The following is an 18,976-nucleotide window of genomic DNA, read 5'->3' as shown; positions in this document are numbered from 1 at the left end:
TTTAGGAATTCTGTTAGCTTTATCATGAAAATAATATATATATTTTTTCTTATCGCATCAGGACAATACAACATGAGAAACGACCTTCCACTCCGTATAATTATAATTCTAAATGAATTTTTCTTTTAATAATATACCATATCAATAATATAAAAATTTATTAAATTATTTTTAATAGTTAAAATTTTAAATAAATTTTTTAATAATCTAATTCATTGTATATGTATGGGCCAGGGGCGGATGTACCGGGGGGAGGGGGGGTCGCCCCCCCTTGCCTGCGGAGCAAAAAAAAAAAAATTGGGGAGCAGGGGAGGTAAGAAACTCTTCACAAGCAGGCGGTAGGCCGCAGTAGCCGCCAGTCGGAGAAAAAACACGAGCGTCGGCCATCGAGCGATTAGCGAAGAAAACGAAGAGTCGAAGCCGGTTCATTTTTTTTTTAATTGTGAACCACGTGGTCCACGTCCACGTTGACACGTTTCCATAATTCCATATATAAAAGTTTTTTTTTAATATTTTTATTTCTCTCCTCCGTTTTGTTAATTGTGAAGCATGTTGTCATGTTGACACGTTTCCTTAATTTATTTTTTATATTTTTGATGTTTTTATTTATCTCTCACAGAACCTTGTGATTTGCGATTTGCCCTTTGTTTTTTCTCTCCGCCGAGCGCCGACCAAAGTGGCAAAGTTAAAACTGAAAGCCCTGCGCCCAAAACTTTTTTTCTCTCCTCCGAGTGCCGATCAAAGGAGGAACCTTTCCAGATCCATCTTCTTGCGCCTTTTTCTCTCTGCCGAGTGCCGACAAAAGAGGAACCCTTTCTAATCCATCTTCTTACTTGCGCCAAAGTCCAAACGCCTTCAGCCTTCATTCAGGTAAGTAGATTTTATTTTATGTTATTAATAATTGTTTGATTGTTTCTTGATTACAATGTATGATACAATTAACAAGTTAAAATTTTGATTGTTTAAATGTTTAGTTGTTTTTTATATTTGATTATTGGATAATTAAAAATTTAGATTTTGTATATTTAATGGTTGGATAATTTGTAATTTAGTTTTTTATAAACTCTAAATATGTAATTAGTTTTTTTATTAGTTGTTAGTTAATTGTAATTTGTGAATATTGATAATTTATGTTAAATTAATTTTATTTTTTAAAAGAATTGTGTCGAATGATATTAAATAATTTAATTGTGTTATTATTAAATTGTTCACATCACTTTATATTGATAATTTTTCCCATACATTATAATTTGTAGAAAATGTTGAAATATTTTGCAAAGAGCCTAGGAGTTCAATTGAATCGTCTAGTGTTCCAGATGAAGAATCTACTCCTGCACCACAACTACCACCACCTCCTCCTCCTCCGCAAATTTTATTTGAAAATATTGAAAATCTGAGTAGTGAAGTAGAAATTATTGCTGATCCTGGTTTACGAAAATTGATTGAAGAGTATGATGTTGGTGCTAGATATCGTATTCGAAAAGAATATGTTACTATGGGCCCTTGTCAACCTCGAGGCCATAATTTTCCAAGAAAAAAAATGGGTAAAGACAATAGATGTTTCAGAGAGATTTGGTTTAAAGACCGTGATTAGTTGGAGTATAGTGTTTCAAAGGATGCAGCCTTTTCTTTCTGGTGTTATCTTTTTAGACCTAGTAATATAGGGTTTGGAGGAGATAATGTGTTTACAAGATCTGGTTTCATAAATTGGAAAAAAGCAATTGAAAATTTCAATGAGCATGTAGGTGGAGTTGGTAGTGCGCACAATGAGGCAAGAATACAATTTGAAGGTTTCAAGAATCAAAGACAAAGTGTGGAGTATTCATTTTCATCAGGGAAACATGAGCTTGAAGTTGCTTATCGCAAACGCTTGACTTCCATTTTAAAAGTAATTCGATTTTTGTTGTTACAAGGATTACCTTTTCGGAGGCATGATGAGTCTTCAACATCATCCAATAGAGGAAATTTTTTAGAATTGCTCAAATGGTATAGCTCGGAGTGTCCAGAAGTTGCGCCGGTTGTTGGAATAAATGCACCTGGAAATAATCAAATGATTGCCCCAAAAATTCAGAAGCAATTGGTGAATGCTTGTGCAGTTGAGACCACAAATGATATTCTAGATGATCTTGGAGATAGGTGGTTCACTTTACTACTTGATGAGGCTCGTGACTGTTCAGTGAAAGAGCAAATGGCAGTTGTTATTAGATATGTGAACAAATATGGAGAGGTGATTGAACGATTTATAACTGTAGTTCATGTTGCAACAACTACAGCTGCTTGTTTGAAGGAGGCAATCGACTCTTTATTTGCTAAGTATGGTTTGTCAGTGGCGAGATTGAGGGGTCAAGGATATGATGGTGCTTCAAATATGTCTGGAGAATTTAATGGATTAAAGTCACTGATAATGAAAGAAAATCCGTATGCATTGTATGTTCATTGTTTTGCTCATCAACTCCAACTAGTGGTTGTAGCTGTTGCTCAAGCAAATCAATATGTTTGTGATTTCATGTGGATTGTTGGTTCAATTGTGAATACATCTGCATCATCTTGCAAAAGGGCCGACAAACTTCGACAACTTGAACATGACAAAAAAGTTAAACTTCTTGAAAGAGGAGAGATTAGTTCTGGTAGAGGACTAAACCAAGAAACTAGTCTAGCTAGACCTGGAGATACACGATGGGGGTCTCATCATTCAACTTTATGTCGTATTGAACAAATGTGGCCATCTGTTATAGAGGTTCTTCAAAATTTGATTGATGATGGTGATCGTTCTTCTAAGGGTTTAAGTAGAACTTTGGTTGAAAGAATGGAGAGGTATGAATTTGTGTTTATTTTACTATTGATGAAACGTATATTGGCAATCACAAATCATTTGTCAACCGTTCTACAAGAGAAAGATCAAAATATTGTGAATGCGATGCGTTTGATCAATAATGTGAAATGCAAATTGCAAAAGTTGAGAGATTCTGGATGGGATATTTTACTTGAGGATGTGAAGAAGTTTTGTAACACTCATTCCATTGAAATAATTAATATGACAGATAACATCAACAGCCGTAGTCGTTTGAAGAGAGATGGAAAAAATGTTAATTTTTATCACTACTACCATGTTGAAATCTTTTGTGAGGTAATTTCATAATTCTTTTTTTGTTTACCGTCAATTAAATTCTTTTAAACAGTAGCATATTTATTAATTTTTACTTTTGTTGTTTGATTTTAAAATTGTAGGTTATCGATATTATTCTACAGGAGATGGATAGTCGTTTCTCTGAAACAACTACAGATTTGTTGATTAATATGTCATGCCTTGATCCTAGGAACTCATTCTCTAGATTTGATGCACAGAAGTTAGTGCGTCTGGCTCATTTTTATGAGGATGATTTTTCTTGGAATGAGCGTATGTTGGTTGAACAAGAGCTTGAAACATATATTGATGACGTCAGATCAGATGAACGGTTTGAAGGCATTTCAGATTTGGGAGCTCTTGCAAAGAAAATGATTGAAACAATGAAGAACCGTGTGTTTCCTTTGGTTTATCGGATGATTGAGCTAGCCTTACTTCTTCCAGTTGCTATTGCAACCGTTGAAAGAGTGTTTTCGGCAATGAATATTGTCAAAACAGATTTGCGAAACAGGATTGGAGATGAATGGATGAATGATAGTTTAGTAGTCTATATCGAGAAAGATATTTTTAATACTGTCGACAATGAGCTAATTTTACAGCGTTTTCAGAACATGGAGTCTCGAAGAATGCAATTGTCACGTATTCGTTAGTGTTGGAATGTATACTGAAAGCCTAAGCTTTGTAAACATTTATTATGAATAAAGAATCACATTTGGTCTAATTGTCTACATTTGTTTGTAGTTGTTCATTTAATTTATATTGTAAATAACATAGTATGTGGTGTCACATACAGAAGATGATGTTATCAGTACCTTATAAATTATAAACAGTAGCTCACGACCAAAATGGAAAAGGAACAAACCATTAGAAGGTCGTAGTGTAATTAGGTATTAGTTTATCTTGACTATATAATTACACTAGTACACTCAGAGTGTATTGAGTAGGACCATTTGAGGTCATTTCTTTTATACTGACTTTATAAAGGAACAAAGACCTCAGTTATTATGGAAGTGTGTGCTCTTAATCCTAATATAATAACAAGCACATATATTTGATATTTATTTCTTTAATTTATCAATGGGTGAGATTTAGTTTGATAAGTCAATAAGTCTGATAAGTTGGGAAATGATATCACTTATAGTGTGTGTTGTTGATTATAGAAGGAAACTGTGTCCTAGAGATACTAGGTTGATAATGTCCTCAAGAGGAGCTCATAAAGATTGTCATGTTAAACCCTGCAGGTGGACTTAGTCCTACATGACAATAAGGTTGAGTGGTACTACTCTTGGACTTAGATATTAATTAAATGAGTTGTCAGTAACTCACTTAATTAGTGGACATTCGATATCTTAAACACAGGGAGACTAACACACTCATAATAAGAAGGAGCCCAAAAATGTAATTTGGGATTGGTGCGGTAGTTCAATGATAGTTCTCTAGTGGAATGAATTATCATTGATAAAATTAAGTTGTGTGTTCGAAGCGACGGGATGCTTAATTTTATCGGAGACCAAAACCAATTCCTCCTCTCGGTCCCTATCGTAGCCTCTTATTTATAGAGTTCTATACCCACCTATACCATACCCAAGGGACCGGCCAAGCTAGCTTGGGAACCAAGCTAGGCCGGCCTAGGTATATGGCCCTAGCTTGAACCCAAGCTAGTAGGGCCGGCCAAATAAAATTTAAAAGAAATTTAATTTTAATTTTTATTATTATGTAGAAGATATATTTTAAAGAGAATTAAAATTAAAATATCTCTCTTGTAAAAGATCTACAAAAGATTAAAGAAAGAGATTAGATCTCTTTCCTTATTTGTAGATTGGAGAGATGTTTTATTTTTTCTTTAAAAATTATTCACATGTTGATAAAATTAAAATTATAGAAATTTCCTTTTATCAACCATGAAGAGATTTTAAAGAGAAATTTTATTTTTTAAAATTTCCGGAAACAAATTAGGAAGTTTTAATTGTTGATTAAAACTTGTCCTCTTTTGTTTCCAATGATGTGGTCGGCCATCTCAAGTTAATTGGGAAATTTTGTTTTATTTTTCTCAATTAATTCATGTCAAGAAAATTAAGGAAATTTTATTGTAATTAAATTTCCTAATTTGCCTAGGCCAAGGAATATAAAAGAAGGGGTAGGGGTGCCTTCATGAGACACAACCTCTATTGTTTTCTCTCCCTTTTTCCTTGGTGTTGTGGCCGGCCATTACCCTCTCCCTCTCTTCCTCTTGTGGTGGCCGAATACTTCATCTCTCTTGGAGTTCTTGTGGTGGCCGGATACTACTTGGAGAAGAAGAAGAAGAAGGAGAGAAAGTTAGCATCTCTTGGAGCTTGGTTAGTATTTTGGTTTTCTTCTTTGGTGAAGTTCTTCCTTTGTGGCCGAACCTTGCTTGGAGGAGAAGGTGGTTGGTGGTTTCTCATCTCGGTAGATCGTTGCCCACACAACGTCCGAGGTTAGAAGAGGAATACGGTAGAAGATCAAGAGGTTTTTCTATAAGGTATAACTAGTAATTTTTATTTCCGCATCATGCTAGTTATTTATGGAAATAATACCAAATACAAGAGGCTTACGTTCTAGTATTTCGAATATGTTTTTTCGAAGTTGTGTTCTTTTGTTTCTTTCTTTTCCTTGTGATTTGATTGTTCTCTTTGGTTAACCTAAAGTTATTTTAGGAAATTAAATATTAGCTTTCTATTAAAGGTTTTGTCTAGTCGGTGGTGGTTGCTCCCATATCCAAGAAGGCCATGTGCCTCGCCACGTCAGTACTGGGAACCTTTTATGGAAATTAATATTTAATGGAATTAATAACTTAAGGAGACTTGGGTCGAACATGTTAAGTTCCGCAGGAGATCCAAGTCAAAACCTAAAAGAACAAATAGATTAAGTTTTGGATCAAACGTGTTAAGTTCCGCAGGCGATCCAAAATTTAATTTAAAAGAACACATGGTAGCTAGGAAAAGGTTCAGACCTTTGTACAAAATTTTTGTACAGTGGAACCTATAGGTTTTCCGAGTAGCAACCAACAGTTAGTAGACTGCTTTAATATTTCAATATTATTGTATGAGTTTTTTTCATAATATTATACCTTTTTCTCCTGTATACCAAGTTATTTAAATTGTTTTTTTTAATTACATAGAAGTTATTAACTGTTAAAAAAAATTCGCCATGCTCAGATCGCGGCCGCCCCTCCATGATTAAATTCCTAGATCCGCCACTGTGTATGGCGACATCAAATCCTCTATCCCTAAATTTCTCTCCCCGTGTCCCCTTGTCGATTAGACGGACCAGATTACATCTCAAAGATGTCTTGCAATCACGAGGATACTGCGCACATCTTAAAGATGTCATGATGCCTTAAGATGTAATCTGGTCCGTCCGATCGACAGGGAACACGGGGACAGAGAAATTTGGGGACAGAAGATTTGATCTGAAGTATGGCTTCGTACATATTACATCAAATTCAAGATAAAAAAAGTAAGATGGTGTTTGATTAAATGATGGAAATGACTATGGGTATAGGCTTGAAAGTAAGGTGGAATGAGAATGAAAATGAAAATGAAACACACCTAGTTATATAGGTTTTGTTGATTCCCAAAAATCTAGAAATCATTCCCAAATTGTCATTCCCAAACTCACAAACCAAACACTATCTTTTACTATCATTCTATTCACTCATTCCCAAACTCATCAACCAAACACCCCCTAAGTTTGTATTTTCACTATTGCTATTAAACGACTTTTTATTCAGCTTTTTAAATCTTACAAACCTCTCATAAACCTTGTATTGATGATACCCTAGGGCCAATTATAACTGTCATCCTGTCCCAATGTAAGCATGCGTAAATGGTCTCCCGTCTCGAAGAGTAAAGGCGCTAGATGATTTTTTTTTTAATTATTACAATAGGGATGACAATAATTCTAGTCAGATTTCGTATCTTTAATTTTTTTTACTATTGGAAATAGGATATTCATCCTCATACACATACTCATTAAAGGATCGAATATCTTTTATATTAATAATTTTTCTTCTTCCCACCTAACTATCATCAATACATTAGAATATATACATATATATATAAGCTTGGCGTAATGGTAAAGTTATTTTCTTGTGACCAAATGATCATCTGTTCAAATCCTAAAAATAGTCTCTTGTAAAAAGTAGGACAAAACTACGTATAAAGGAATATCTTTTATATATATATATATATATATATATATATATATATATATATATATAATTGGATATTTGGATCAAATACTAGATATCAATAGTCCTTCCATATCCTTCTCTATTCAAATCGGATATCAACTCCTCCGTTGAGTTTGGAGAATATTATCATTCCTACTCTATAATAGTTCAACAATTTTTATTCAATCTTTTGTTATTATAAACTTCTCATGAATTTTACATTAGATGCCCTAATTATTTTCCTTTATTTATGATTAGTATATTTATTTAATATAAATCTTAAATACGATCCGACTTTATTTTCTTATTTTTTTTTATAATATTCATCTTTATATGTCTTTTACTTCATTTAATCCCTCACTACATAATTTAATATTCAACTTCATATATAATATAGAAAATATTACTATTATTTTATAAAACAATTCTTAACTCAAGAGTTTTGTGAAGATCACAAAAAATCTGTGCTACTTCATTTCAACCCTTTTATTTATATTTTATATAAAATATCTCTATCAATCTTTCTATTTTTTAAAATAAATAAATAAATAAATAAAATATTAAAACTTTCAATTACAAATAATTCATTATCTCTTATTTTAATAATTCTATTATTATATTAACGACTACTAACTTAATTTTTATACATTTTATCTTTATTTTATTCCATTTGAAAATATTAACTTTCAATGTCTATTTCAAATTTCAAATTTATTATTTTCACATATCTCTTCTATCAAAATAATTAGATAAGTTAAGCAACTAAAATAAGCATAAATAAGATCAATATAGCTCGAGCTATGATTCAGCGGTAGAACGTCTTCTTAGTTTTATAGACAATTAAGGATCAAGCTCCAGTTTTAATAAATTAATAGATAATTTTTTTTTAATGAGCGGTTGACCTAAAAACATTGAGCTGATGGGTTGTCGTTAGAGCTGTCAAACGGGCCAATCCATGGCGGGGCGGGTCGGCCTGTGGCGGGCCCATCATTTGGCGGGGCGGGGCGGGCCGTCAACTTGGCGGGTTGGGAAATTTCCAACCCAACCCAATCCAAGGCGGGTCGCGGGTTTGGCGAGCCAACCCGCGGACCTATCAAATTTTTTAAAAAAATTAAAAAAAAAAGAGTTCATATCTTCAATGTTTTACTTCAAAAATATTTTATCAATCAAATGTATTCATAAACAAGTATTTTAAATATAAATGGACATAAACAAGTACTTAAATTGGGTAAAAAGTACTATTTTTATTTTAAAATTATAACAAAGAAAGATAATAAACTGCTATAAAATTATGCAACGAAGAGGAATAGTAATTAGGACTCCTAGCTGTGCGTCGAGCAGTTTAGATCAGTGGTACCCTGGCTATGCATGTGTAACGAATCAAATAAGAAGGTCATCTACTTTTAAGAAGGTCATCTAGTTTGGGTACACACACCAAGCTCTTCATTGTGCATAATGTATGTTTCAGATTTATCCCATAAACGAATCAAATAAGAAGGTCATCTACTTTTAAGATTAATCGACTTTGTGTGCATATATATTTCTGTAACTTTTGTCTATCATACTCAACTTCACAAGTATGAGATTTTCCTAATTAGTATTCCTCTCAATGAAGAAGATAATGAAATGCATAATTTAACCCCTGACACTCTCGCAGTTGCAGCATTGACTACTGATATAAACTGCTTACATGTTCAACCCGCGGGCCAACCCAAGCCCATCGCAGGTCGACCCGCGCGGGTCGCGGGCCTAGGCGGGTTGGCCTACGGCGAATTTGGGTTGATAAAATTCCAACCCAACCCGCTTAATTGGTTTGGCAGGACGGACCAACCCGACGGGTCTAACCCAAATTGACGGCTCTAGTTGTCGTTGCAAGCACTCATCCTGTCTGAAATCAACAAAAGTTGGACCACCAGTGAGATGACTTTGAAATTAATCGCAAGAAAACTTCAAAGGAGAAGAACCTCAAAGGGGGTCACCTACAAGATCACAAGGTGAAGGAAGAAGAATGAACATTAGTAAGCAGGCCAAAGGAGTCTCTGGCGCAGCCACCCAGACACTCAAATCAGTAAAGTGGAGAAAATGTGAAAGATTGATAGCAGTAAAAGAATGTAAGATGCATATAAAGCGAAAGGCATACTTGTGCCCGCGGGAGCAGGGATTTTTTTTAACACCTTTGCAATCCTCGCATTAATTAAATGCCCCATCAAAATAAGGGACATGTTAAATCTGTATATCTTTATTGTATATACAGCCTCACCACTTATACGTTACTTATATCATGTATTTTGTACAAAGATATGGTTTCACGTGCTAACTACTCCATATACAATATCAATTGTGGAATGAGCTCTCTAGTTAAAAGACATATTAGGCTTGATGGGTCTGATCCAAATAATAGAATAATGGGTTAGTAAAAAAAGAAAGCTCAATCTCTGATCATCGGCTGATGAGTTTGCTTTAGGGGTGTCAAAAATGAATCCGACCTGACGACCCAATCCGAGTCGACCCGAAAAAAATCAGATTCAGGTTGGGTATTTTCAAGTTCAGGTCGGGTTTGGGTTGGGACATTTTCGGGTTGAAAAATTTCGGATTAGGTCGGGTTGGGTTCGAGTTGACCTGAGTTGAGCCAAATACAGGGTTTAGTGGTTTTTTTTTGGTTGAATCAAATTTTATTTAAAAAATTAAGATGTTTTTAACTTTTTATGTATACTAATATCAATGTTAATATGATAATAATGGAGTATTGAAATAAAAGTGAAGAATTATAGGGAAAATAATAAAAAAAATGTCATTTTGAATCAGATTTTCGGGTTATCCGGGTTAGGTTCAGGTTCGGGTTTAGGAGTTTTGAATTGAATTCAGGTTCGAGTCGGGTTCGGATTGGGCTAAAAAAAATTAACCCGACCCGACCCACCCGAATTAACACCCCTAGTTTGTTTACATACTTGTCCATCTTATAAAGAGTTGAGGGGAGTAGAGCCCCGTAAGTCAGAGATCCAATCAGGAATCGAACGGAAGGATATAGGGCAGCAGGACCCTATGATCCTGTGAGCTGATCAGGAAGATATAGGGGAGCAAGACCCCGTGATCCTGCGAGCTGATCAGGAGGATGTAGGGGGAGTAGGGCCACATGAGTTGGTGATCCGATCGGGAACCGAGCGGGAGGATATAAGGGAGCAGGGCCTGGTGATCCTGAGAGCCGATCGGGAGGATATAGGGGAGCAAGACCCCCCTGATCTTGTGAGTCAAATGGGAGGATGTAGGGGAATAGGACCACGTGAGTCGATGATCCGATCGGGAATCGAGCGGGAGGATATAAGGGAGTAGGGCCTCGTGGTCCTGTGAGCCAATCGAGAGGATATAGGGGAACGATCCCCATGATCTAGTGAGCTAATCAGGAGGATATAGGGGAGCAGAGTCCCGAGATTCTGTGAGTTGATTGGGAAGATGTAGGGGAGCAGGGCCCATGAGTTAGAGATCCAATCATATGGTGGTTTTGTTGGTTGTTTCTATACTCGTTTAATTTTTTTATTTTGTAAACAAACAGCGGAAGCATAATAATTTATTAAATTATTACAAAACATGCATCACACATATACGGGATACACGCATGCACAAACATAGTCACAGAACAAAAATTTTAAAATTAAATTATACCTATTGAATGATGTTAAACGGGAATATCATCAAAAAGTAAACTTGACCATGTTTACCTCTATCAATATCCACATCAAGATATCTTCAAGACGACTTCGCTAAGCCACAAGTTTTCATCTCCGATACAGTACTAGCCCAATGAAGAGATGAAACAATCTGAGAGAGGATACCCTCTTTGTGCCTGGATGGCAAACCCTTGGCTATTTTCCAACATCGATTAAGGTTGTTGCTAGCGGTAGAGAGATGTTCGGCAACTAGAGCTGGCAGCAACCCAAAGAACAACAAATCAGTTTGTTGTCTGACGGATTCCTTACTGTCTATTGGCTAGAGTAGTTGCTGCCAGTTGTGGTGGTGGTGGCCAGCAGGTGGCCGAAAGTCAGCGGATTACCAGAAGAGCAAGGTCGGTGAGTATGGTGGTTACCAGCAATGGCTTGCGGCAGCAACAAGAAGGACCTTCTTGTTGGTGCGGTTAGCACTAACGGTCTAACTCAAGTTTTAATTAATGATAAAATAGGTTAGGTTAGTTTTGTTATTTTCTAACACTCTGACCGAGTGTGCAGGAGAAGTTCAGACAAATCGACGAGCTGACCTGATGTCTGGCAAGAAGGCCAGCTAGGTCGACGGGCCGACTGGATAGTTGGCACGGAGTCCAAATCGATCGACGGGATGACCGAAAGTTTGGCAAGAAGTCCAGTTAGGTCGATGGGCTGACCGGATAGCTGACATGAAGTCCAGACGGGTCAAAGGGCTGATCGGACACTCCGAACCAAGTAAAAGGTTCTTATGTTAGCATTGTCATTTTCTTTCTGCATCTACTTTTTCGATGCGCCTACTCCACGAGAATTTTCGATTCACTATTCACCCCACCTTTCTCCCCCCCGAAACTCGATCCAACACTTCCTCTTCCTTCTTGTTAGGCAACAACAAAGAGAGGGAGAGGGAGAGGGAGAGGGAGAAAAAGAGAAGAATAATTAATCCAAATTAATTTATTTAATCATTCATCTAGATTTTCTCCCATTGAATGATATTTATACATCTTTTACAATGACTTGGGGAGTAAGTCATAACCCAAACTCAATTAGCCAATCCAATTCATTATCATTAAGCTTGGTTCATAACCAAACCAATTTTGATTTATAACGAAACCAAACCAATTTGATTTATTATTAAACCATAATGAATCTAACCTTGCTTATAAGAGGCATGATCCACCATCACTTTCGTCCAACAAATATCTTTTATATTTGCTCCTCGTCTAGTCCTACCAAATTTAGTCTCTCTCAATTTAAGAATAAAATTCTCAAATTTATTTTAAGTCTTTCAGATATACTCGTAGTGTGTGTGATCTAATAGATTCTCGATTTATGTTGGTTGTCCATAATTAATCATTAATTATGAATCAATTGTGAGTGACACCTAGTGATACATTATGATCCCCAATGAACCAAAAAATCATAGTTAGTCTCGGAATTATTCTAAAACCCTTTAGTAGCTACAGTTATTCCCCACTCATCTTATATCCACTTAATTTAAGATATGGTCTATGTGTTAGTCCCCACTAAACTTACTAAGTCACATCTAGCCCAACTAGTAGTTGTTAAAGATCAGTAGTTGACTAGAAGAGGGAATAGCTTGATACCCCAAATTGCTTTCCTACATATTCGTTAGTACAGCGGAATACAAAAAATACAAATACGAATACAAAAGCTAAAGACAAGACAAGAAATGCAAACTACTACATGTCGATTTACGTGGTTCGGAGATAACTTGCTTCTACTCCATGGTTGTCCGTAAGGTGGACGATCCCTATCCGTCGATGGATTAGCCCCCGGTAAACTCCGGCTACCTCAAGTCTCCTTGTGGGTGGAGAAACCTCACCATAACACCAACCAAGATCTCTTGGATTACAAAGAGCACTTGAGAACTTGTTGACTACTAATTAGGATTAACTACTATTAATTTCGTCAAATCTAACCAAGCTCCAAAGCCTTAGTTATATAGGTCATGGGTTAAAAACCCCCGCCTACCAGTCAATTGGTAACCCCAACGACTCAATATTAATCGATTGGTGACTTTACCAGTCGACTGCTCCACATTGGCCAAGCAAACAGAAGTATTCTATTCACTCCTAGTCAACTGGAAAAGTCACCAGTCGACTGATAAATCCTAAACCTAGGGTTTTACCCTAAGTACAATCTCTTAACACTCGGACCCTCACGACTTACTTGACTATTCTTTGTAGCCTTGACCTCTTGCCTTCAAGTATACTTCCTTTGGCTCTCGTTTCTCGGATGCATTCAAGCCCGCGGCTTGTCCCAATGCTATCCTTCGTGTATGCCTCGAAGTGTGCTTCCCTTTGCTTGTCCTTGCTACCTTGTCCATGGTCCCTCGAATGCTCCATCCTTCACCGAACCCGAAGTCATCAAGCTAAGTCATATGTATATTCTACAAACCTGCATAACTCAAATACACATATCAAATACAATGGTAAACCAACTTAAATCTTTTACCCAAACATTAAAACACACGGTCACGCCAGACCTTCAAGATTGCTTCTAACAATCTTTCCCTTTTTCATATTTGCTAATATGTTTAAGTTAGGAAAAACATAATAGCAGTCAATCATGTTAACGAAACATGCAACATGCAACATTGGAATCGATCACAAGGATCCCCCTGCACCTATGCTCCCTATTGAGCTAGGAATTTTACCATAATAATATTGAAGAACCTATCACAAGGCTCTCCCTATACCTAAGCTCCCAATTAAGCTAGGATTTTTTTTCACCACAAAGGTATTTAAGGTTTTCTATACTTAACCTTACTTCTTCCCCTTTGCCTAATATCAAAAAGCTTCCAACATTAATTGTCAAAACTTGATCATCTAAATTGACCCTAAACTCATGCATTTATCACCAAGGATCTCATACACATATACGAGTTATCTTGGTTAAATCCAATACTGAAAAATAGTTTCAAACTTGTATCAGTCGATTGCCCTTATTGAAACAACCCACAGAACTATTTTGTGTTCGATAAACATTGTTACCAGTAGACTGGTATCTGTATCAATCAATTGGCACCTTATTTTTAGGCCCAACATCATTTATAACTCAGCTTCAGAAATGCACCAAAAATTTTATAGACATCCAAAAATCCCTAAATTTTATGGAGAGGTCTATTTTACCCGTGTCTACTTAAAAAAAATACATTTAAAATGTACATATCTCGGATCCTAAGTTTAACATAAAACCTAAGACTATCTAAATGGTTCAATTGAAGTTTGACCTGAAATCCTAATTTTAGCTTCCTCTTGGTGTATTTGTGCATACTAAACCATAATGCATCCTTAGCATTAGTATATATGACATCTATACATCCAAAACTAATTTTCATGCAATATGAATCCAACTCATATTTTCATGTATGAAACATAATCCAATTGTGTCAAATCTTTGGATATGAGATTCAAGCCCATTTTTAAAATACTTTGGCACATTTCATGACCCATCTAGAATCCTAAGTAATGTCCACTTGAGATTCATTAGCCATGAGTCCACTTTTGACTCTTTGAGCTCTTCTCCGAGCTCTTAACTTTAGCCACCTCCCTAGATGACTCATTCACTATAGCTCGGCCACTTCGATGCACCTCGGGTGACACTTAGCTTACAAATTTGATTCTCTTAACCTTAGACACCTTGTCCTTAGTTATTTTCTTCTCATTCTTAACCTTAGACACTTCATCTTTGCCATAATTATATGCAATCCTTGTATATTTCTTCTCATTGTCCTTAGATAACTTTCCCTTGTCATTATCATTTGCCACCCTAACATATGATCTCTTTTTTCCCTTGGAGAAACAACAAGATTAGTATCCAAAACTCAATCTATCATTGTTAGGTTTTTGGATACCCAATATCATGCCTAACCCTTTAGATCCAACATTGAATCTCTCTAGGGTTTTCTTCAAATTACCAAACTTTGCCTTCAGAGCTTGATTTTGTTGGTGGAATTTGCACTAATGGTCTAACTCAAGTTTTGATGAATGACAAGTGAGTTAAGTTACGTGTTATCATGATCTAATGCATTTATCGAGTGTGTAGGGTTGACTAACCTTACGAGTCAAGAGGACCTCACACGAGGCAGGAAGTTCAGTCGGGATGTACGATTCTCGATTGGCGAAGTCTAGATGTGGAATTCTGACAGGAAGTCGGGATGTTCAATTCTCGACGGGAGGAAGTCTAGATGTACAATTCTGACAGGAAGACCTGGTGGGTCAGATTGAACGTCGAGGAGGTAACTCAACACTTAATAAGTAAAGGTAAGTAACTAGAGGAAAGTGACTAAGTGAGGACGCATCCCGGTTGAGGGGACAGTAGGCGTCGATCTAATTTAGATCTATTTCAGAAACCTAAATTTAGATCCACCCCCTAGGACCTAGGATTACTGCCCCCTAGGGTTTTCCTTCACCAAGGGTTGCCACCCCTTAGGACCTAAGGTTACCACCCCTTAGGATTTTCACCTTGCCTAACCGCAGCTAGAACTTTTGCCTAAGAACACTTAGGACTTTCTTGCAATCTCCATCAGACATGTTAGATCACAAATAAGCTTAACTTTGACTCCTTTGCCATTATCAAAACTTGAGTTCGATCGTCGGATGCTTCCCGCACCAACAAAAGGCGCCTTCTCGCTGCCAAAATTACAAACAGAGCATTGCTCTGTTCGTTGGAAAAAATGGAATTGAAGGCACCTTCAGCCTCATCGAAAGTGTCTTCAGTCGGTTGGGGCAGGAAATATCCCGTCCTTGCGAGGGCGCCTCTAATTGACTCGGAGGCGCCTTCGGTGGCGCAATTTTTTTAAAAAATTTTAGCTTTAATATTAATTTTAGTTTAATTCTCAATTTAAATTTCATTTTAGTTTTAAGTTTTTAATTTAACTTTACTTTTAAATTTAATTTAATTTTAGTATTAATTTAAGTTTCAAATTTAATTTAATTTTAATTTTAATTTAATTTAATTTAATTTTATTTTATTTTTAATTTAATTTAAATTTAAGTCTTAAATTTAATTTTAAATTTAAGTTTAAAATTTTAATTTGAGTTTAATTTTTTAATTTGTGTTTAATTTTAAATTTTTAGTTTGAGTTTACTTTTAAGTTTAATTTTAAATTTAATTTTAAATTTAAGTTTAAATTTTTTATTTAAGTTAAGTTTAAATTTAATTTAATTTAAATTTTGATTTAATTTTAAATCCTTAATCATCTCACCTGATCTACTTTTTCAATCAGAAAATTTTATAATTTTGTGAGATGAGTTGAGTTGAATTTTAGGATTTGGTTTAACTTTGTGTTAGATTCAAGTTTAACTTTGGGTTAAACAAATAGACATTCTTTGGATAAACTTCTAAGCTGTGGTGAATCACCTGGACATCATTAAAGTAATCATGCCTTCGAGGTTTTCTAAATAGTTCTATTCACTGAACTTAATAACAAAATTTTAGTCTAGCTAACTATGATTGGTAAAGGGTAGCTTCAATTAGTTTCATTAAGCCAAATGCACCAGATCGAAGCCATATCTTCCTAGACATGTATAGATAGAGCTTCCTTAACATACTATCATCCAAAAATTCTCGGGTGCTATTTTTCAAGTTAAACTTTTATCCCTTTTTGACCTAATCCTAATTACCCGGTCAGATAAACTATTATTTTGGAGGTGCTAGCTAATTTAGATTCTCCCCCTAAATTATTGACCTTTTAGGTTTTGGGTTTATGTCGATTTATTTTATAGTTATAATATACTTGATTGCAGTTTGAGTTTAGGTTAATTTTGTTTTTATTTAATTTAGATTTATTTGATTTGATTTTATTCTTTTGGTTTAAAATTTTATTTTTCGGGATTAATAGTGAGTTATTTGATTTATTTTGATTCATGTAGTGAATGTTAATTTTTGGTACATAGTATTGGTTGAGTCCTACTTGCGTTATTAGACATGCTTTTGGAACTCAGACCTTAGTTTGATTTTTATTTTGAGTGACTAGAGATATAAATATTTTATTAATTGAGCTATACTCGTATCTGAGTCCAGACTTATTATATACAACTCTCTGTGATCCAGGTATCATATCTAGATACTTGGATCCAGTTGTGAATTTTTCTATCAGTTGTTTTAGTTCAACTACTTCTCCTTCCAAACTGAAATTCTCCTCTTCAAGTTTTGCAACTTAAGTTAGAGTTTTAGCTTGAATTGGCTCGGTCATTGAGATTGATTTTAATTGTTTGTTAAGTGTTTTATTTTTCTAAATTTAGTTCATTTATTTGATCTTCATACAAGGTTAATTTCTTATGTAAGCATACAATTATTTTTTTAAAAAATTCTGCTTAACATAGATTGTACCTCATCAGAACCTTCGAAATGAGTGCAGACTCATGGCTCGATTCGGGTTTAGACCCATTTTTCGATTCACTTTCTGATCTTGGTCCATATGCTATTAGTGCGAGGTAGTTGGTATGTTTTAGTTTGTCGCTATCCGATTCATCCGCGGATGATTCATCCCACGTTGCTTTTAGGGCTTTCTTATTCTTAAGATTCGGGTAGCCGTTCTTGTAATATCCCTTCTTGTTGCATCCAAAGCACGTGACGTTGGTCTTGTTGTTGCTGGAGTTTGAAGTGGAGTCGATCTTCTACAGGTCTCTTTTGGTGAAGTTCTTCTTTCTCCTGTTGTATATATTTCTTATTAGGTTCACCAGGTGTTCTGTTGGATCGAAATCGCTAGAAGGGGGGGGGGGAGGTGAATAGCGCTCGTGACTTTCAAGTACGAGCTGTCTTTCAGGGGAAGCTGATTATTCCTTTCTATAATTAGTACTTTTTGATATATGGCAAAGAGGGAGAGAAAAGTTAAGTTAAAAAAATGAATAAAAAGTTAAAAGTTGAATAACTAGAACAATTTGATATTGCATGTATGCTATGATCTTACTATGTTTTTTTTTCTTGCGGTGTTTTTACTTAACTTTGAATATTTGTTCTCATAATAAAAAAGGGGGAGATTATTGGTGTGGAAAGTATCTGACAACCGAATCTAAGTTTTGATAATGACAAAGGGTTCAAAGTTAAGGTCATTTGTGGTCTAACATGTTTGAATGAGTTTGCAGAAAAGTCCTAAGGGTACTTAGGCAAAAGTCCTAGCTGCAGTTAGGCAGGTGAAAAATCCTAGGGGGAGATAACCCTAGGTGGAAAGTCTTAGCAGGTCGAGGGCTTCGGGCAAAAGTCCTAGAGTCGGGGACTCTAGGTGGAAAGTCCTGGTGTCGCGAACCAGATGGAAGACTGGACGAGACGTGGAGCAGACATCCAGCAGAAAGTCTTGGAGCCTCGTGCGCTGAGCAAAAGTCCAGTCGGTCTGAAGGACCGACATGACAACAAGTAAACTCTCCTGAATAGAGTAGGTGAGGACGCGCTCCCCGGTGAGGGAACAGTAGGCGTCGGTTCGACCTAGGATTTCTGAAGGAAATCAGAAGTTAGAACCGGACAGTCCGATAGTTGTCAACTTATTTGTTTGATATTATTTTCTATTTGTCTAACTCTATTTTACAGGAAACTAACAATTCTGCAGGGTCAGAGTTAGCCTTGATCGGTCAACCGAACGGCTAGATCGGTCGACCAAACCCAGTACAACAGGATCAAATTTCCATATTGCAAATCGGGTCGATCGAGGGATCGGTCGACCAAACCGAGGATAAGAGTTGACTTGATCGAAGCCGGGGTGATCGGATCGGATGAGGAGGAGATCATCTGATCGGTCGACCGAACATGGGGATCGGTCGACCGATCCACTTTGGGTCAAACTTGATCTCGAGTTTCAAGGATCTGGATCAGATCAAAAAAGGATATAAAAGGAGCCTTGAGCAGCGCTTTGAAGACAACGAGAAAAAGAACAACTTGTGCTCCTGTGCACTGCTCCGAACGCTCCAACTACGCTCTGTTGTTCCGACAATCGATGACTACTTC

General features: G+C 36.1%; 1 protein-coding gene across 1 annotated transcript; it reads left to right on the top strand.

Annotated features, from left to right (window-relative positions):
- The first annotated feature begins 1,766 nt into the window (after nucleotides 1–1,766).
- Nucleotides 1,767–3,774, top strand: LOC122031631 (zinc finger MYM-type protein 1-like). The gene is made up of 3 exons (XM_042590722.1): nucleotides 1,767–1,818; nucleotides 1,914–3,085; nucleotides 3,229–3,774. The coding sequence occupies exons 1-3, from the start codon at nucleotides 1,767–1,769 to the stop codon at nucleotides 3,772–3,774; spliced, it is 1,770 nt and encodes a 589-aa protein (XP_042446656.1).
- The last annotated feature ends 15,202 nt before the right edge of the window (nucleotides 3,775–18,976 follow it).

The sequence above is a fragment of the Zingiber officinale genome, chromosome 11A, assembly GCF_018446385.1.
Source record: "Zingiber officinale cultivar Zhangliang chromosome 11A, Zo_v1.1, whole genome shotgun sequence".
NCBI classification, from domain to species: Eukaryota; Viridiplantae; Streptophyta; class Magnoliopsida; order Zingiberales; family Zingiberaceae; genus Zingiber; species Zingiber officinale.
Note: the sequence above shows the minus strand (reverse complement) of the source record. Positions and strands in the feature narration are given on the sequence as shown.

Coding starts and splice junctions, on each gene's coding strand:
- LOC122031631 (XM_042590722.1), top strand. CDS start 1,767: ATGAGGCAAGAATACAATTTGAAGGTTTCAAGAATCAAAGACAAAGTG. Junction 1,819..1,913: donor AATCAAAGACAAAGTGTGGA/GTATTCATTTTC, acceptor TGTTGTTACAAG/GATTACCTTTTCGGAGGCAT. Junction 3,086..3,228: donor TGAAGAGAGATGGAAAAAAT/GTTAATTTTTAT, acceptor TTAAAATTGTAG/GTTATCGATATTATTCTACA.